Source organism: Polyodon spathula, chromosome 5, assembly GCF_017654505.1.
Source record: "Polyodon spathula isolate WHYD16114869_AA chromosome 5, ASM1765450v1, whole genome shotgun sequence".
NCBI lineage: Eukaryota > Metazoa > Chordata > Actinopteri > Acipenseriformes > Polyodontidae > Polyodon > Polyodon spathula.
The window spans coordinates 2,571,410-2,588,487 of NC_054538.1; the positions used below are offsets into that span (position 1 = coordinate 2,571,410).

Consider the following 17,078-nt stretch of genomic DNA (forward strand, 5'->3'; position numbering starts at 1 on the left):
ATGTAAATTGCTGATAAACAGCCTGGTGTAGTGCAGCTAGGGGACCTCAGAAGAGCTGTTGGTTAAGCTGTTATGCATATGTTTAGCAATTTTCAAGTTTTTTATATGAATCGTTTTTTGGGTTTTTTTGTTTCCGGAGAAGCTGGAGAAGCTATTTGTTTTTGTTTGAGTAACCATTTCCACTGTTTTTCCGGTGTTTTCCTGTGTTTATTGGCTATACACCGATTTCATTTTTTTTTTGTATTGGGGGTGTTTTATTGTTTTTTTATTGGTTAAAACTGAAAATCCGAAGCCCTAGTTGTAAAATAAGACAATTAGCTTCCCATTGTTTCTATTGTACTATTCTTAACTTTCATCCAAAGATAGACTTTTTCCACAAATTTGCTGTTTTATTCTAGGAAGGGTGAATTAAATCTGCCCCCAAGCTGTAGGATTGAATGTTCTCCATTGTGAAAATTTGCAGTAGCTTACAATATATTTTTCACAGAAGCATAGATAAAAGTGTGCAAACCCAACAAATCCCCTTGTTACAAGTGTGGGTATTGCAACGTGTTAAGTAGTGGTGCGAACCTCAATGGGGAGCATTCATCACCAGCACACCAGCACAGTGGGAAGGAACCCCTTGACTATTACAAGCTGCACAAAATATCAGGGATGCATTTAATTCCCCCAACACTGATATTATCCACTGCAGCCTGTTCAGTGAAGAGATCTGCAATAATCAGCTGTTCAGGTGATGAAAGCATGATTTAAAAACAGAGTTGAAAATGTACTCCATACAAATTCATGCAAAACACTTTAAAAATATTTGAAAAAATTAGAAGAATTAAGATGAAAAAATACCTCGCCAATAGTAGGGTGTTTTCCAGTTTCAACCTCTGGATCTTTACACTTAAATGGCCCTTTTTCTGCCTCGTTCCCTATCTTTTGCCATATGGTATTTATCTCAAGACCAATTAGTAAAATTAATTATTAACCATGCCTGCTGCATACAGTAAGTAATGGGTGTGTAGTAATGTTCCAGCTAATAAACATGATAACAGTACAGATACTGAATTCAGCACCTGTGTGGTTACACTGTCATTTGAAAGGTAATGCGTAATACACAAACTAATCCCTGTCTCTGCTGCAGCCGAGAAACACACAAGATAGCTGTGTTTTATATCGGGGACGGCCAGGAGGACAAGTGCTCCATTCTCTCAAACACCGAAGGTAGTCAGGCCTATGAAGACTTTGTCTCAGGACTTGGCTGGGAGGTATCTGCTTTTTTAATGCAATTCATAAAGGGAGATAACAATGTCCTGCTGTTTATTAAAATGCTTTTACCAGAATCACATTCACTGGAACTACAGTATATACAGCTATGGCCAAAAATTATATATATATATATAATATATATATATATATATATTATATATATATATATATATAATATAGTACCAGTCAAAAGTTTGAATACACCTGCTTGAAACCAGGTTTTTTATGATTATCTATGCTTTTAGCTGTATAAACGTGTCTATAAACACTTAATATTTAATTATATGAGACGTGTACTTATACAAGCTGATAATCATAAGTGAATTGCATTCAGAAATTTCATTTTTAAATGAAAATGTAAATCTTGTCAATTTCAATGAAATGGTCACCCAAAGCAAGGGGATTTCAGTCTGAAGCCCGAGTCAGTTAAAAGTCTGAAATGAGTATAACACGATGTTAAAATACTGGCCTAAGTATAAAAGTGTCTTTGTTAGATGTTCGCTGAGTTAACTAGCATGTTACCTAATTAACCTTTTGTCACCAATTATTGTTAACAGGTGAGGGTCCATGATTACTATAAATATAGGTAGCATAGCCACAGGTTTGTCATTCCTGAATGTAAGGGAGCAGAAAATGGCAAAATATGCTCAGTTAAGCAAATAAAAAAGACAATCTGTCATTACTTTAAGAAATGAAGGTCAATCTTTAAGACAAATCGCGAGAACTTTGCAAGTGTCTGTAACTGCTGTGGCTAAGACCATCAAACGATTTGAAGAAACTTGCACTCATGAGGACCAAACAAGTTCAGGCAGGCCAAGGGTGACCTCAGAATCAGAGAACAAGTTCATTCGAGTCACAAGTCTGCGAAACCGGCGATTAACTGCCCCTGAAATACAAGCTCAGCTAAATGCTACCAGAAGTACAGATGTGTCAACATCAACTGTTCAGAGGAGATTGCGTGGAGCTGGCCTAACTGGAAGAATTGCTGCAAAGAAACCATTGTTAAGAGTACAGAATAAGAGGAATAGGCTTGCCTGGGCCAAAAAACACAGAAACTGGATGTCTTATGAACCGATGAGTCAAAAGTTGAAATATCTGGGTCTAAGGTGAGCGCATGAGTTCTGCATGTGTGGTTCCCACTGTCAAGCATGGTGGAGGCAATGTCATGGTCTGGGGTTGCTTTACTGATGACAGAGTTGGTGATCTTTACCAAGTCCATGGCAAGCTCAACCAGCATGGCTATCATAGCATACTTCAGAGCCATGCCATTCCATCAGGATTACGGCTAGTTGGGCAGTCCTTCATTCTTCAGCAAGATAGTGACCTGAAACACACCTCAAAGTTGTGCAAGAACTATCTGCCGAAGAGGGAAAGTGAAGAACAACTCAATCTAATGACCTGGCCTGCCCAGTCTCCAGACCTCAATCCCATAGAACTTGTATGGGATGAACTGGACAGAAGAGTCAAAGCAAAGCTACCCACAAGTGCCCTGCATCTCTGGGAATTGCTGCAGAAGAGCTTGGAAGACATGTCGGGTGATTTCTTGCTGAAACTTGTTAACCCAATGCCTCGTGTTTGTGAGGCTGTTATTAAGGCAAAGGGTGGCTATTTTGAGGAATCCAGGATTTAGAGACAATTTTCAGTTTTCTTGAACATTGCTTTGATACTCCTTATGTGTTGTTTTGTATACTGTAACATGTGTTTTCATTTTCAAGTATTTACAGAAACGTATACGACGTAAAACATTGTCAGTTATGAAAAAAACCTAGTTTCCAGTGAATCGCTTTACTCATGTGTTGAGCTGTGGTTAGCTGGGTGTTTGTATCCCGCCAGGTGGACCTCTCAACACACTGTGGATTCATGGGTGGCCTGCAGCACAATGGCAGCACAGGCCAGACAGCCCCTTACTACGCTACCTCCACTGTGGAAGTGATCTTCCATGTGTCCACAAGGATGCCGTCAGATCCAGACGACTCGCTGACAAGAAAGGTAACTGAACCCACCTTCAGACACACACCTTACCCCCAGCACTCCTATGTGCTCCGTTCTGAGGGTATAATGATATAAAAGCTTTAACTAGTTGATTATTTAAATGTACATTTGCTACATTTTCATAATTCTCTTTTTAACTACTAGCAATAATTTTGGACTTCCAGCAAAAAAGGCTTCTTTAAAACTCCTCAAGTATCATTGCGGGCAAGGGAGGTGGGGAAGCATGTCAGTGTTGCACAGGCTTCAGATCAAATGCTTAGCGCAATGCAAAAAAATCTTGTCTGTCTCATTTGACCGTGTGGAGCCTTTTCAGATGTGTTTTAAAATGTCAGCAATGTGTTTATGTAAGTATATATGATTTTAAGTTTATATTGTGGTCTTCCATTTTTTTTTTTTTTTTTGCAGTGTAGAATAAAACGGACTAAAAAAAGGCATTTTATACAGTTTGTAATGAAAACACAACTATCAGCAATGTTCTCTTTAACTTGATGCTGCTGATTTTGATGTGACCTATGGCCTAATAATAAGCAGGTACCTTACAAAGTAACAGAGATAGACAAATTAAAGGTAAAGCACTTGTGGATGGCATGAGGTGTTCTATTGATGTGAATATTCCAAAGCCAGAGGGAGAAATCCATGGCTGCTCTATCTCCTCTGAATTGCAGTTTCAGTGAAAAATGAGCCGCAAGACTGCCAAAGTGATTCCTGCTATCAGATAATGTTCCAGAGTGTGGCAAATTCATCAGCTCCTGTAAAGCACTAGTGACCCCATACTGAACTTTAGCTCACCAGCCAGAGAAATGTGTTAGCTTTCGCAAGATTAGATTTCCCCCAGCTAATCTAACTGCTGAAGGGGTTTGCGAAGCTGGGGGACAGAGTTGTGCTGTTGGATTTGTTCAATTCATTTGACTCCAAGCGCTATAATTGCACTTCAATCTTACAAGGCCCTTTGTAGCCTGAGGCTGAGCGGCATCAGGAAAACAAATTGGCAGCCTCACAGTTTGAGTGGAGGGGAATGAAAGGGGCACATTATCAGTCTCCAGACAGCCCTCTTTTGGCAGGCCTGACTGTTTCTTAGTGGTCATGCCTCCTCCACAAAAAGGGAATTCTTCAATCCAATTGAGGGCTGGAGCAGCTGGCCTTGTTAATGCAGTTAGCTGGACGAGGAGGTCAGGCTGTGCGGTGCAGTGCCACTGTCAGGGTGACAAGTGGACTGAGGCATGCCATGCAGCCCTTTGCTTACACAGAGGGGTCCAGGGCATACATTACTGGGGCACACGACAAGTCAGCTAAGAAAGAAGTCTGCTTTTATAAGCCAAGACAAACAAGCACTTGTTACACAGCAGGCTTCAGGGAGAGAAATCAGGGTTATCACGAGGCAATGTGACTGAGGCAAATGCACTGCCCAAGGGCAGCTATATGGAAAGCATTAAAGCACCATAATAATCAAGATTTACTCATAGGCAAGATGCATTGTTATTGAGTACACAAGTGCTTTCTTTTTTATTTATTCTTTTACCTTTCCCAGCTTGTTCAGCTATACTGGGCTCAGCATGGGTAACTGACACCTGCATTGCAGGGAATGCTTTAGGAATCAGAGATTGCATTTCCATTAAATAGAGTGGGGGACCTTTTCACTACCATGCTCAGTAGAACACCTATCACTGTAGCTGAGGTGCTACAGCGAAAATGGCAACTTTCTACGGTTCTATTAAAATTTAAGAGTTTGTTAACAAAGTAACATAAATTACTGATATAATCTAAGCAAAGCTAAACACTTTGGTACAAAAAATAAATAAATACAGATTTTGTAAAGATTAACAGAAACAGTAGCTTTTAGAGAGCATTTGTCTGTACTACCTCTTCAGTTTCAGATTAATCAGATTCAGCAAGTTATATGCCCATTGCATACATGCATATTTGTGATTGTTTCTCACATGCTGTTACAGTGGTTTGTTCTGTGTTAAGGTGGGGTGGGTAACTAAGCAGATGCAATTGCCACAGATCTTCCAAGGTAATTAAACATTGTATTAAGTTAACTAGGTTTAACTGGCTGTATGCTGATGATTGAACCTAGAGTGTTCCGTTGTAATTGAATCTGTAAATGTTTGATCAAATAAACTCCAGCCATCACTACTATTAATCAAGAACCAATTTACTGTTGCAGCTTCGTCACCTGGGAAATGACGAGGTTCATATCGTCTGGTCTGAGCACACAAGGGACTATCGCAGGGGCATTATACCTACAGATTTCGGGGATGTGTTGATCATTATTTATCCAATGAAGAATCACATGTTCTTCATACAGATCATGAAGAAACCACAGGTATGGATTTTATTTAAGTTTCACTGATAATTTAAACATAAGCAGTAGCAGTTCATCTGTATACATTAATACCCTCCTGCTAACCACAATGTTCCAGCTAGAACCAAACAGGGGACATATTCAAACTCAATATTGGATCAACTGAATTCAGCACTACTCATAATGATTGAACGCATAAATAAGGTAAGGAAATGATAAAAAAGATATTTTAGAAAATGTCCTGTGTCTATTGTTCAGATATGACATAAAAAGAACATGTCCTACGGTAATTGTCATCGGTGGACACGGCGAAAACAAACAAGATCACCACACATGACTTTAATAATTTTATGACACAAATGTTTCAGTTTCTATAAGTAAGGCATCAGTAAGAAGACTGTAGCTGTCCAAACTCATTGGAAGGTATTGTACGGTATCTATTGCTTTTTACAAGACAGCACAGAGCTTGTCAACATTCTTCACAGCCAGTGTTTGGAAAAGTATTTTTGAACTTCCTCTATTCATTTTTTAGATGCAGCAGTCTAGATAAGCTGCCTACTTGTGTTTTTACGCATTAAAAAAAATCCAAAATATGCATTAAATTTTGCTGCACAGCTAGTCCGCCTCCCCTAAAACTTCCACTAACAACTTCAGGTCCCAGAATACAATGTCTTCACTTACTAGGAAAATGTACACAAGACAAATCAACCCCAAACATTATCCAATCTCTGGCTAGCCCTGTTGTCTTTGCAGCCAATCAAAGTAAGAATGAGAAAAATTGGAAGCTACACAGGTTGAAGCGTAAACACCCCAGTCCAACTGGAACCATCGTCAGAGGCAACCGCTAAAAAATGCACTTCTATGTTAAAATACTTAGTATTTTGTGAATATCAGCGTTTTTGTTGATTGTTTGTTTTAAACAATGTGCTATATGCTTAGTAAAATATTTTTGCATTGCAATATGTCACAATGAAAATATCCTAAAAATAACTTTGTTTAGCCACATGAGTGATTCATTTATCTAGGGTAAAGACTGTTGAGATCAAATATCTCATTTATAATACTGTCCTGGGGCAGCCAGCAGCATCAGCATCATCAATACAATTGTCACTGCTATGTCATTTGTGCTGCATTAGATTATATACAGAACATATCTAATGTTATGTAATTTTAAATCTTGTAAACACCCGTTATTATCGATCTATCTGTCTGTCTATGTCTCTGTCTAGCTTTCTATCTGTTGTAGTACCTATCAGGGTGGCTTTGGCTCATTGCATTTGAATTGCATTCTCTAATTGAGTGAGAAGGCTGCTCCCTCTATCAGGTTACAGAATCCATGGCAACACATTGCCCTTTACAATCAGTATGCTGCCCTTTTTGTTTGTATTTTAAACAGAGCCACCTGGAGTAAATGTTAACATAAGATGATTTAGCCTTCACTTAAATTGTATCATTATTTAGCAATTTTTTGATCACATAGCTGTTACAATGTTCAACCTTTTTTTTTTTTTTTTTTTTTTTTGCTGTCATTTATATCTGACTGCTTGGCAACCAGACAATGATTTGCAAATTGTTTTTTTTTTTGTGTGTGTGTGTGTGTGTGTGTCTTGATTAATTAAGCAATGTAATTATCCCGAACTGTGGCTCTGTCTTCACTCCGACAAAGCCGCTTTCCCCAAAACAATAGGAAGTCTGTCAGTATGAATGTTCTCCACGCGTCGCAGATGTATGAGGATACACCAGACAATGAGGGAAAAAAAAAAGAACGTTGCCTGCCAATCGGGACAAAGCGTGGCGTGCAGCCGAGAAGCTCAACACATACCACTCGGGACATACTGCAGCTTCCCTGATACACAGGCCAGTCAGCTAACAGTAACACAGTGCCATTAGGAGGAATGCTTCAACTGCCTCCCAAAAGGGGTTTTACTAGCAGTGTTGTATTGATCACGAAAAAAGAAAACCAAAAGAAAAAAACATCCCTCTATCCCCAAATAGACTGTTGTAAATTGTAAAAGTCTGTGCTATCTCCAATCAGGTTTTGGTTGCCCATTCAGCCAAGTGGCACTTTGAGAACAACAATAACGTTTGCATTGTTTAATTGTTTTTATTTGTAATTTGTTTTGCTTTAATTAATTCGCACAGCATTGTTTTATATTCTAAACCACCTTTTACCCTTGCTTTTTTTTTTTTTTTTTCAATAAAAAAAATACTTTGAATAAAATGATTTGTTCTGTGCCACAGTCATGTTTTATTGTCCCTGTTTTTTTCTGTTTTTCATTATATAAGAATCTTTAATTCTACAGTGCAATGTAATTCTTTAGTCTTAGAATATGACATTTTTCTATAGGCTGCCCCTTGACTGTTTTACATTATCAGGATGCATGCCATGTGTGTTTGCATTCCCCACAGTTTTAGCTGTGTTGGTACTCAAGCGTTCTTCCCCCTTGATGTCTGCATTCCCCTCTGTGTCTTTGCCACAGCAGGAGGTTATTACATATTCATAGTCTCTTCTTTTTCTACATCTCTGGAAGAAAAAAAATCTATTTAAAAGGTCAGCTTTTTTTCTAAAATTATGTTTTACCGGAACCACTTAATGTTGTTTGAAAACTTTTTTTTTTTTATTTATATATAACTATGTGGAGCACTACACTTAAGGTAGTATGCAGCCTTCAAAACTGCTCACATGAATAGGGATTTATATCAGTTCAGAGGGTCAGATGCCATTAATAAAGAATCTCAATACAGAATACGAACAAAAATTATGGGAAAATATGGGGAAATCAGAAAGTAAGCACTATTTGTATGTTAAAATAAACATACCGGTACTGTTTTGACTACAGGTTTTCATTAAATGTCTGAGTATAGCTTCTAGAAAGAGCTATAAGATACTGGGGCCCATTATTAAATATAGACTCAACTACAAAACAAAATCACTTGTCTAATTATATCCAGTAGCGTATGCAGGTAAGTGGTATTGCATTTACAGCAAATTAAACTGTCTAAAACGGGTTTATGTCCATCACATGTGTATTTTCCCCCATGTAAAATGTAAAATGCTTTCTGACATTACATCTGCATTGACAGTACCATCCACCTGCGTTTACTGTATTAGAAATGCTCTTGTTTGGTAATCCTGTGTGTGCTTCTAATTTTGTTTAAACAGTGTTTTTGTTGCCAATAACATTGCTGAGACTATTTGTTACCAATGACACAATTTGAGATTATGTAAATATATACAGTATATTTCAGTATATTATAGGCGCTGGTGCTCTCCAAGGGTTTCCCGTTGCGTGTTGTTATAGGGTGAATCCACATTCTTCTAACCATGCAGCAGCTTTCACCAGTTCCATAATGCCTTCACGTTATATCCACACTTAGCAGGGCAGGGTGGTGATCGAGGCGTTTGTCATTTAAAAAAGTGTGAAAGGTAGAATTCAATTCCTTGGGTTTAATTTTTTACTGTAGAAAGTGCAGTTAATAAACGCTATAGTGTGAATAGCCCTTTATTTTTATATTTTTTCTAATGGTTTTTATTTTGTTGCAGGTGTTGGGTATATAGTTTTGTTCATGTCTTGTATTGGAAATGACTTACCAAGTGGAAATTAATTGAGAACGACATATTGTTGACAAAATTAAATTATGAATTGTATATTTTACACGCAGTATACAATCAATATACTGTAGTTATATTTCTTAGTATACTGTATTTACACGTCCTCTTAAAATATTTTCTCCATCTTTAAATTGTTTTTCATTATAAATGATATTTGAGTAAATGGTAATTATTTCAAAGTAATTTGAAATTAATTAAAATTACACATTGATCATGTACAGTAAGTGCAATTATTATGTTTCACCCTAATACAGAACATTACAAAATAAATAATCTAATCTAATTTCATTAAAACGTGAACTCTTTTGTTTGCTAGATTTTTCTGTACATTTGAAGTTTACCTCTTTGCCCTCGTCATACCTGTCAACTCCAGTCAAGTTATTTAAGTCAGAGCATGCTGGGATGGCATCTGAATGAACTGCTTGCAGTAGACAGCTGCCAGCGTCAGATGTTGTATGAAACCTGAGTTCTGTTTTGCAATTCGCTGCCACCTTTAATTAGAGGAATTCCCTGGCTGCGCAGGTTTTATTATGCCTTTTGTCTTCTCATTGAATGCCTGTCACAGTCATCCGCTAGTAACTGTGGGATGGCTGAATAATAGTTTGCTTGGATTTGCTCTGTAAACTAGTGTCCAGAGAAACAAACCATTGGCCTAAATATTGACAATTATTATTTGTGCATCGTTTGTCCCATGTCATCTTGATTTATTTAACTGTGCATGTAAAATGTTAGAATATTAGTTCATCCCTCAAAATGTGAAACCTGCAAGCAATAGACATTTCACCCCCTCTGCACGTGTTTGCATCTTCACCTGAGCATTTCAAATGCCATGCATTCGTTTTTATTAATTAATAAAATATAGAAGAAAGCCTGCAAAAAAGTAATACAACTGAAAATGTAACTAATAAAAAAAAAAACGTGAAAAAGCATTTAGAATTTTTCATTTTTTGAAATACAGACTGCATGCTTTAACATTCATTTTACTAAGGATTTAATCTTTTTTTGAAGAACTGCAGTTTCTAATTTAGAATTAGAAAAATAATTTTCATTTTAATAGGAGTTTTATTAGGAATAAGTTGAAATGTTATAAATTGAATCATTGACTGTATTATAAAGTCAAGGAACAGTAGCAAATATAGCAATAATGTATTTTTTTTTTTTTTTTTTATGTATTCCTACACTGCAGGTCTCTTCAGTTGTTTTATTTGTGTGTGTGCCTCCCGCAGCCTGTTTCTCCTCAGTATGTTCTGTGATGAGACTAAATTTATTGCCAAGTTCTGTTGTCTTTCATCATATTAGTTTTTTTCAGCTGACAGATATGTTGATTTGCTGATGACACAGTGGAGTGAGAACAATGACAGTTATTCATGGCAGTACGCTGGGACTGTCAGTCATTAGTAACGTTGTTACTGCATATTTTCTATAATAAAATATATCCATGTTTTTTTTTTATTTTGCAGATCCCTTTCTTTGGTCCTCTGTTTGATGGAGCCATCGTAACAGGAACACTGCTGCCAAGTTTAGTGCGTGCCACATGCATTAATGCCAGCCGAGTTGTGAAGTCTCGCCTGACACTCTACCAGAGCTTGTATCCTTTCACATGTAAGAGAATTGCTTCTAATGGCGGAAATGAAAACCTTAACAATATGCATGCAAGGTAAGTTTTCATGGTTTCTTAAATGTCCTTTATACAAACACTAAATAAGCAGTGGCAGTGGAACAATTTTTAAGTGAGGGGTGCTGAAAACCATTGAACAAAACTATAGCCCCTGTGTATGGTGGAAGCCATACAAAACCAGGGGGTGCTGCTGCACCCCCCAAACCACTAGTTCCAGTGCCCTTGGAACTAGGGGCTTGAACATTGTGTCTCAAGCTTGCAGTGAGCTTTCTAAATGCTCTATATACACTGTACACTATATAACATGTTGACATGAAAGCTCTGTCCTTCAGGGATGTGGGGTGGGAGGGCTAGGTTACTTGGTAATACTACAGGAACTTTTTTTTTTTTTTTTTATAAATGTGTCAGTAAAATCATTTTTAAAATGGGTTATAAACAAAGACGTGTGTTGGGGAAAAAAAGAAATGCTGGTGTTTCCGTTATTGAATAATTACATTGATTTGTTTTAATCAGTGCCAATTGTTTATGATTTAAGCGCCATAGTTTTGTTTTCTACCTTTTTCGGTATTTGATTTAATACCTAGAATTCGTTTTTTGCGGTTTAAAATTAGATTTAGATGTGAACAGCGTGTAATAGCAAGGAGTAAGGCGCGTGCCTCACTCACCAGTCTAAATCAGTAAACCCAGAACATCATGGAAAAGAGCTTCAGTCTTTAGAAAAGAACAGTGTAAACTCTGATTGCAGCTGTACTTGTCAGTTGCTTTAAGGAGAGTGTAATTGGCGGTGGAGATTCATTTGCATCTCAATTATGTACAACTACGAAGGAAGGATCATGGAAGAAATCTGATCAGCCACAAAGCCACCAAACACTGAATATTCAGGCAGGATGGAAGACATTGGCTGGGTTTTGTTGCTATGGTGACCTGAAGCTTGGTTGCTCACTGTAGATCCTAGGTTGTGCACTCTGTACTTTTTAGCAAGATTATAACACTCACTGCTGTAAGGGGGATACTGTTTTTACAGTAGAGATAATAGAGGAGCCCTTGTTATACATGCTTGTTTAAATGAAGTACACTGCAGGAGAATATGTATCATTGTTTCACTTGCTTGAATATTAATGATCTGTCAGTGCTTTGCCGTATATACTGATACACGACTGTTCTACTTAGTTTTATTTAATGTTCTTTAAACTCTTCTATATTAATACAATCATAAAGGCATTGGGACAAATCAAAGCCTTTTATAAAAATAAGGTGCTGACCAATATAAGGTGGTTTGTTTATTAAAGAATGTCTCTACAAAGACGTTCAACAGCTCTTGGCAATGGCAAACCAATTGATTGCTGATATTTGTGGAGATGGGGACTGGTCGACACTTGAAATACCTCTGCTATTCTTTAAGAATGTGCAGCAAAATCTTCTTGCATTGTAGTTACTTAAAAATATTGTGATTAGAGCAAGTGCCCATGAAAGATATATAGTACATACAATGTTTTACAAATTACTGAATATAGATGTATTATTAAAAATGTCTTATAGCATGCTAAACATGAAAGGTTTGTGATTTAGTATTTACAATTCATGTATGTTTTGTGTGTAGTGTGAGCATGCCAGTGATGTGACATTCTCTGGCACTGTACTGCACTCGTTCTTGGCAGGCTGCAAGCTGTCACCCCAAACCCAAAAGATTTATCACTTGACAGGGTGTCACCCGAGTCCCCTAGTCTGCTTTACCACTGAGGTGACATCATGCTTTCTGCGAAGCAGGCTGGTGTAATTCACAGTGGACTGCTTCTGATGAAGTGTGGAAGCTGTTGCATGCTGAGACAGGCTGAGCATTGCCATCATGCTGCATTACACCAGATCAAAATCACAATGGAAAACATAGCATGAGCTCGCGTATAGATTTTTGCTTGGGAATACATGTGCGTGATTTAATAGTAATATTTTAAAGTATTGTGTTAGGATTGTACACGTGCTTGGTTTGTTGTGTGTGTTTTTGTTTTATATAAGCCTGTATAAAGAAACTTTGTTAGAAATGACATTGTAATTTCTTTTAACACGTTTAGCCTTTAGTGCATTTTTTTTTTGGACAAAGGAACTACCTGCCCTGTGTATTATAAACCCAACAATTACAAATGACGTAGCAGGAGTTACTCAGCAGTTGAAATAGTTAGTTAGTGCAATGATACAGCACTTGTTTGGTTTGATTACATTAATCTTGCATTTAAGACTGTGACATTGCTTTCCATGAATGAGTGTGATGCACAGCATGTAGCCGACGCAGTACAGACTTGACTGTATTGTTTTCATTGTTCCCAAGGAAGGTGTTTTGTTTTTACGCAATCATCACTGTTAATTATATTCTAATTTGACATACTGTATACAGCAATCACCTATTTCCTGGTACATTTAGTATTCAACATGTATTTCTCTCAAACACATGAATGCATTAGACTCATCATTGTTAACTAAAGACTTAGTTGTAAAACAATGGTATGTTTATGCCATTTATAGCGTGTAAATTACACAGAATGGCTTTTACCTGAGTAGATAGTAAATTGCAGAGCTTTTGAAACTATGCTTCATGTGGCATAAATTATTAATTGCAAAAAAACAGCTGTTTTGTTTCATATTTATCTGATCTCATTACACTTCACTTATGAAATGTCATGTTGTGGATGCTTCCTCGGTCATGCATGAAAATGTAAATTGCCATGTAGCTGGTTGAGTGGTGATAGCATTAGCAAAATCTTTCCAAAAGTCCCTGAGCAGACACAAATAAAGACACATGCTGCCTCAGTTTACTAAGTGCTATTTATCGTGCACTTTCATAAAGGCGTGATGATTCGGGGGAAATGCGTCTCCTTTTGAAAATGGTTAGAAATGATTGATTGCAGAGCTTTACCCTTCAGTCCACAATGCCAAGGCATAGGTGTGTCACTGGTGCTGCCCATTCTACAGAGCTGAAGTCTTCAGTCCAGTGTGTAGGCAGCGTTTACTTTTAGAAGACACAAGCAGTCTTCTGATTGGTTTTAACATCTTAAGATGTACACGGGTATGCAGATACACATGAACTGTAATTATTCAGTTAACCATGGAATACAATGTTCTAAGCCTTAAAGAGAAGTTGGGGGCCCAAAACCAATTTTTAAATCAAGATTACAGTATTTGGAAGGTTCTTTCTTTCTTTCTTTATGCAAATTAAAATAACTATAATATAATATAATAGAATATAATAGAATATACAGTGATATCCCAAGAGGGTCATTTACAGGCCAAATCTAAATTGAATGATACGTTTTATATATATAGACACACACACACACACAGTGCCTTGCAAAAGTATTCAGACCCTCTCACGGTTTGCACATTTTGTTGCTTTAAAGCTTGCAGATGACATTTTGAAGTAGGCGTTAATGTGTGTTATATACACAACCTACTCCACACCTTCAAAGCAAAAACTAAAAGAATGAAGTAAATAGATAATTAACATGAAAGAAAAATGGAAAAGTCATGATTGTATAAGTATTTAAACCCTTTGCTGTGGCAAACCTAAATTAATTCAGGTACTCAATGACCTTAACGAGCCACACAATTAGTTGAATGGCCTCAGTCTCTGTGCAATATTAGTGGTTCTCATGATTTCAGAATAAAAACACCTGTCTCTGTGAGGTTCCTTGGTCAGGTAGTGAATTTCAAGCAAAGACTCAACCATGAAGACCAAGGGGCTTTCAAAGCAAGTCAGGGATAAAGTCATTGAAAAGCACAGATCAGGAGAAGGGTACAAAAAAATATCGAAGTCTCTGAATATCCCTGTGAGCACAGTCTACTCAGTCATCAAGAAAAGTTGCATTGTACCACCTAGACGCTGCCTAGATCAGGCTGTCCCTCCAAGCAGCCGGGCAAGGAGGAAACTTGTGAAGGATGCCACTGTGAAGAGAAAATGTACATCAGTCAACGATATACAGAACACTTCACAAAAGTAGCCTGTATGGCAGGGGGGCAAGAAGGAAGTCATTACTAAAAATAAGCCATCTCAAAGCCTGCATGAAGTTTACAACAAAGCACCTGAGTGATCCTGCAAAAATGTGGCAAAAGGTGTTGTGGTCGGACGAGACCAAATTGGGACTTTTTGGTCTGAATGCCAAGCGTTACGTTTGGCACAGACCCAACACAGCACATCTCCCAGTCAACACCATCCCTACAGTCAAGCATGGTGGTGGCAGCATCATGCTATGGGGATGCTTCTCCTCACCAGGGACTGGAAAGCTTGTTAGGATTGAAGGAAAAATGGATGGAGCAAAGTACAGGCAAATACTAGAGCAAAAACTGTTTCAGTCTGCTAAAAACTTAAAACTGTGGCGAAAATTCACCTTTCAGCAGGACAATGATCCAAAGCACAAGGCCAAAGCTACACTGGAGTGGCTTAAGAATTAGAAAGTGAATGTCCTTGAGTGGCCAAGTGTGTATTTTGTGTTGTATGTTGTGTGTTTGGTGAGTGGAGAACAGGATTGGAGATGGAGGTAATAATAAAATAATAATGTAAAGTAAAATAGAAGCTCACCGTGTTTGTCTGTGTAGTCTGTTTTGTTTGTCTGTTTGTTTTGGCGAATGTGCTGTGTCCTGTGTTTTTGTTTGTTACAACCCTTTTATTTACTGTTCTGTTAATTCATTAAATGCTGAGCGCAAGCAAGCCCTCAGCTCCACCCAACTCCACCTCTGTCGTTTATTTCCTGGTTCCTGTTTCTGGTTTGATGTCCCCCACTCCGGCCGTCTTTGTGACACCCAGTCAAAGTCCTGACTTGAATCATATTGAGAATCTGTGGAAAGACTTGAAAACTGCTGTCCATAAGTGATACCCAAGCAACTTGAGAGAGCTTAAGCAAATCTGCCAAGAAGAATGGGCACAAATTGCACCAAGCCGGTGTACAAATTTGGCAGAGACTTACCCAAAAAGACTTGCGGCAGTAATTGCTGCCAGCGGTGCTTCCACCAAATATTGAGTTGACAGGACTGAATACTTATGCAATCAACATATTTCAGTATTTTCTCTTTAGTTTTTGCTGACATTTACTGTAACTTATCTTACCCTTAGAAGTCTTCAGTTTGAGCATTCAAGTTTCGAATAAAATATTAAGCTTAAAAAAATGTGTATGCATCATCCTGTAATTTCACAAAATGGGACACCATAGGAAGGGTCTGATACTGTTGCAAGGGACTGATATATACAGCTCTGGAAAAAATTAAGCGACCACTGCAAATTTTTCTTAAATCAGGATCTCTACATGTATGGCAGTGTCACAGAGGCGGCCGAAGTGGGTGGCGTCAGATCAGAAGCAGGAAAGTAAACAGAGAGAGAGGTGGAGTTTGGTGGAGCTGAGCGAATGGTCTCGCTCAGCATTTAATGAGTGAACAGACACAGAAAATAAAAAGGTTGTAACAAACAAAAACACAGGACACGGCACATTCGCCAAAATAAACAGACAAACAAAACAGACGATACAGACAAACACGGTGAGCAGATATTTATCTACTACTATTATTATTATTATTATTATTATTATGATGATTATTTTTACCTCCGTCTCCTATCCCGTTCTCCACTCACCGAACACCCAACCCCGAGTATGTGACAACGTGCATCTATATATACTGTTGTGCTGGGATTCAATTACCAATTAATTATTCACTTGAATCCCAGCACGTGAATTAATAAAGTGCAGTTTCCCGTGCTCACATATTACTACATTTTACTTGCACGTGAAGTGGTGTGCAATCCTCGTGCCTAAATACATGTATACATTTTTAAACACTTGTGTTACACAGACCCGTTTATATCCCGTGTACCAATGTCTATACACCAACATTTAAACACACCACACGCAACACATAACAGATAGTATACACAGGGGCGGGCACTTTGTCACAGGCAGGCATTCCATTCCAGTGTCTGTTGAATTCCAACACAGACACACCTCATTCTACTGAATGAGGTACTGATTAGGGGATCACCTGAACCAAATCTTATTTAACGAGGAAAAGTATAAAAACCACTCCTGTGGTCATCACTATCCTCTTGCAATAGGACCAGCTGGATGGCAAAACAGTGCTAGTAGTACCTCAAAAGTAATTGGAATCAAAAAATAACTATTGACCATGCCCAAAGAGTTGAAAAGGAAAGTTTTGAGTGAGGATAAGAAGGGTTCAATTCTGGCTTTACTGGCAGAGGGATACAGTGAGCGTCGGGTTGCTTCCATCCTTAAAATTTCAAAGACGGCGGTTCATAAGAA

General features: G+C 37.9%; 1 protein-coding gene across 6 annotated transcripts in view; it reads left to right on the plus strand.

Annotated features, from left to right (window-relative positions):
- LOC121315414 (ral GTPase-activating protein subunit alpha-2-like) overlaps positions 1-17,078 on the plus strand; it is a 161,564-nt gene that overhangs the window by 107,812 nt on the left and 36,674 nt on the right. For all 6 annotated transcript variants that reach the window (XM_041249469.1, XM_041249471.1, XM_041249470.1 and 3 more), the window contains 4 exons: positions 1,133-1,256; positions 3,091-3,246; positions 5,417-5,575; positions 10,628-10,755. In XM_041249469.1, the coding sequence (XP_041105403.1) occupies positions 1,133-1,256; positions 3,091-3,246; positions 5,417-5,575; positions 10,628-10,755 (567 nt within the window). The remainder of the gene's footprint in view (positions 1-1,132; positions 1,257-3,090; positions 3,247-5,416; positions 5,576-10,627; positions 10,756-17,078) is intronic.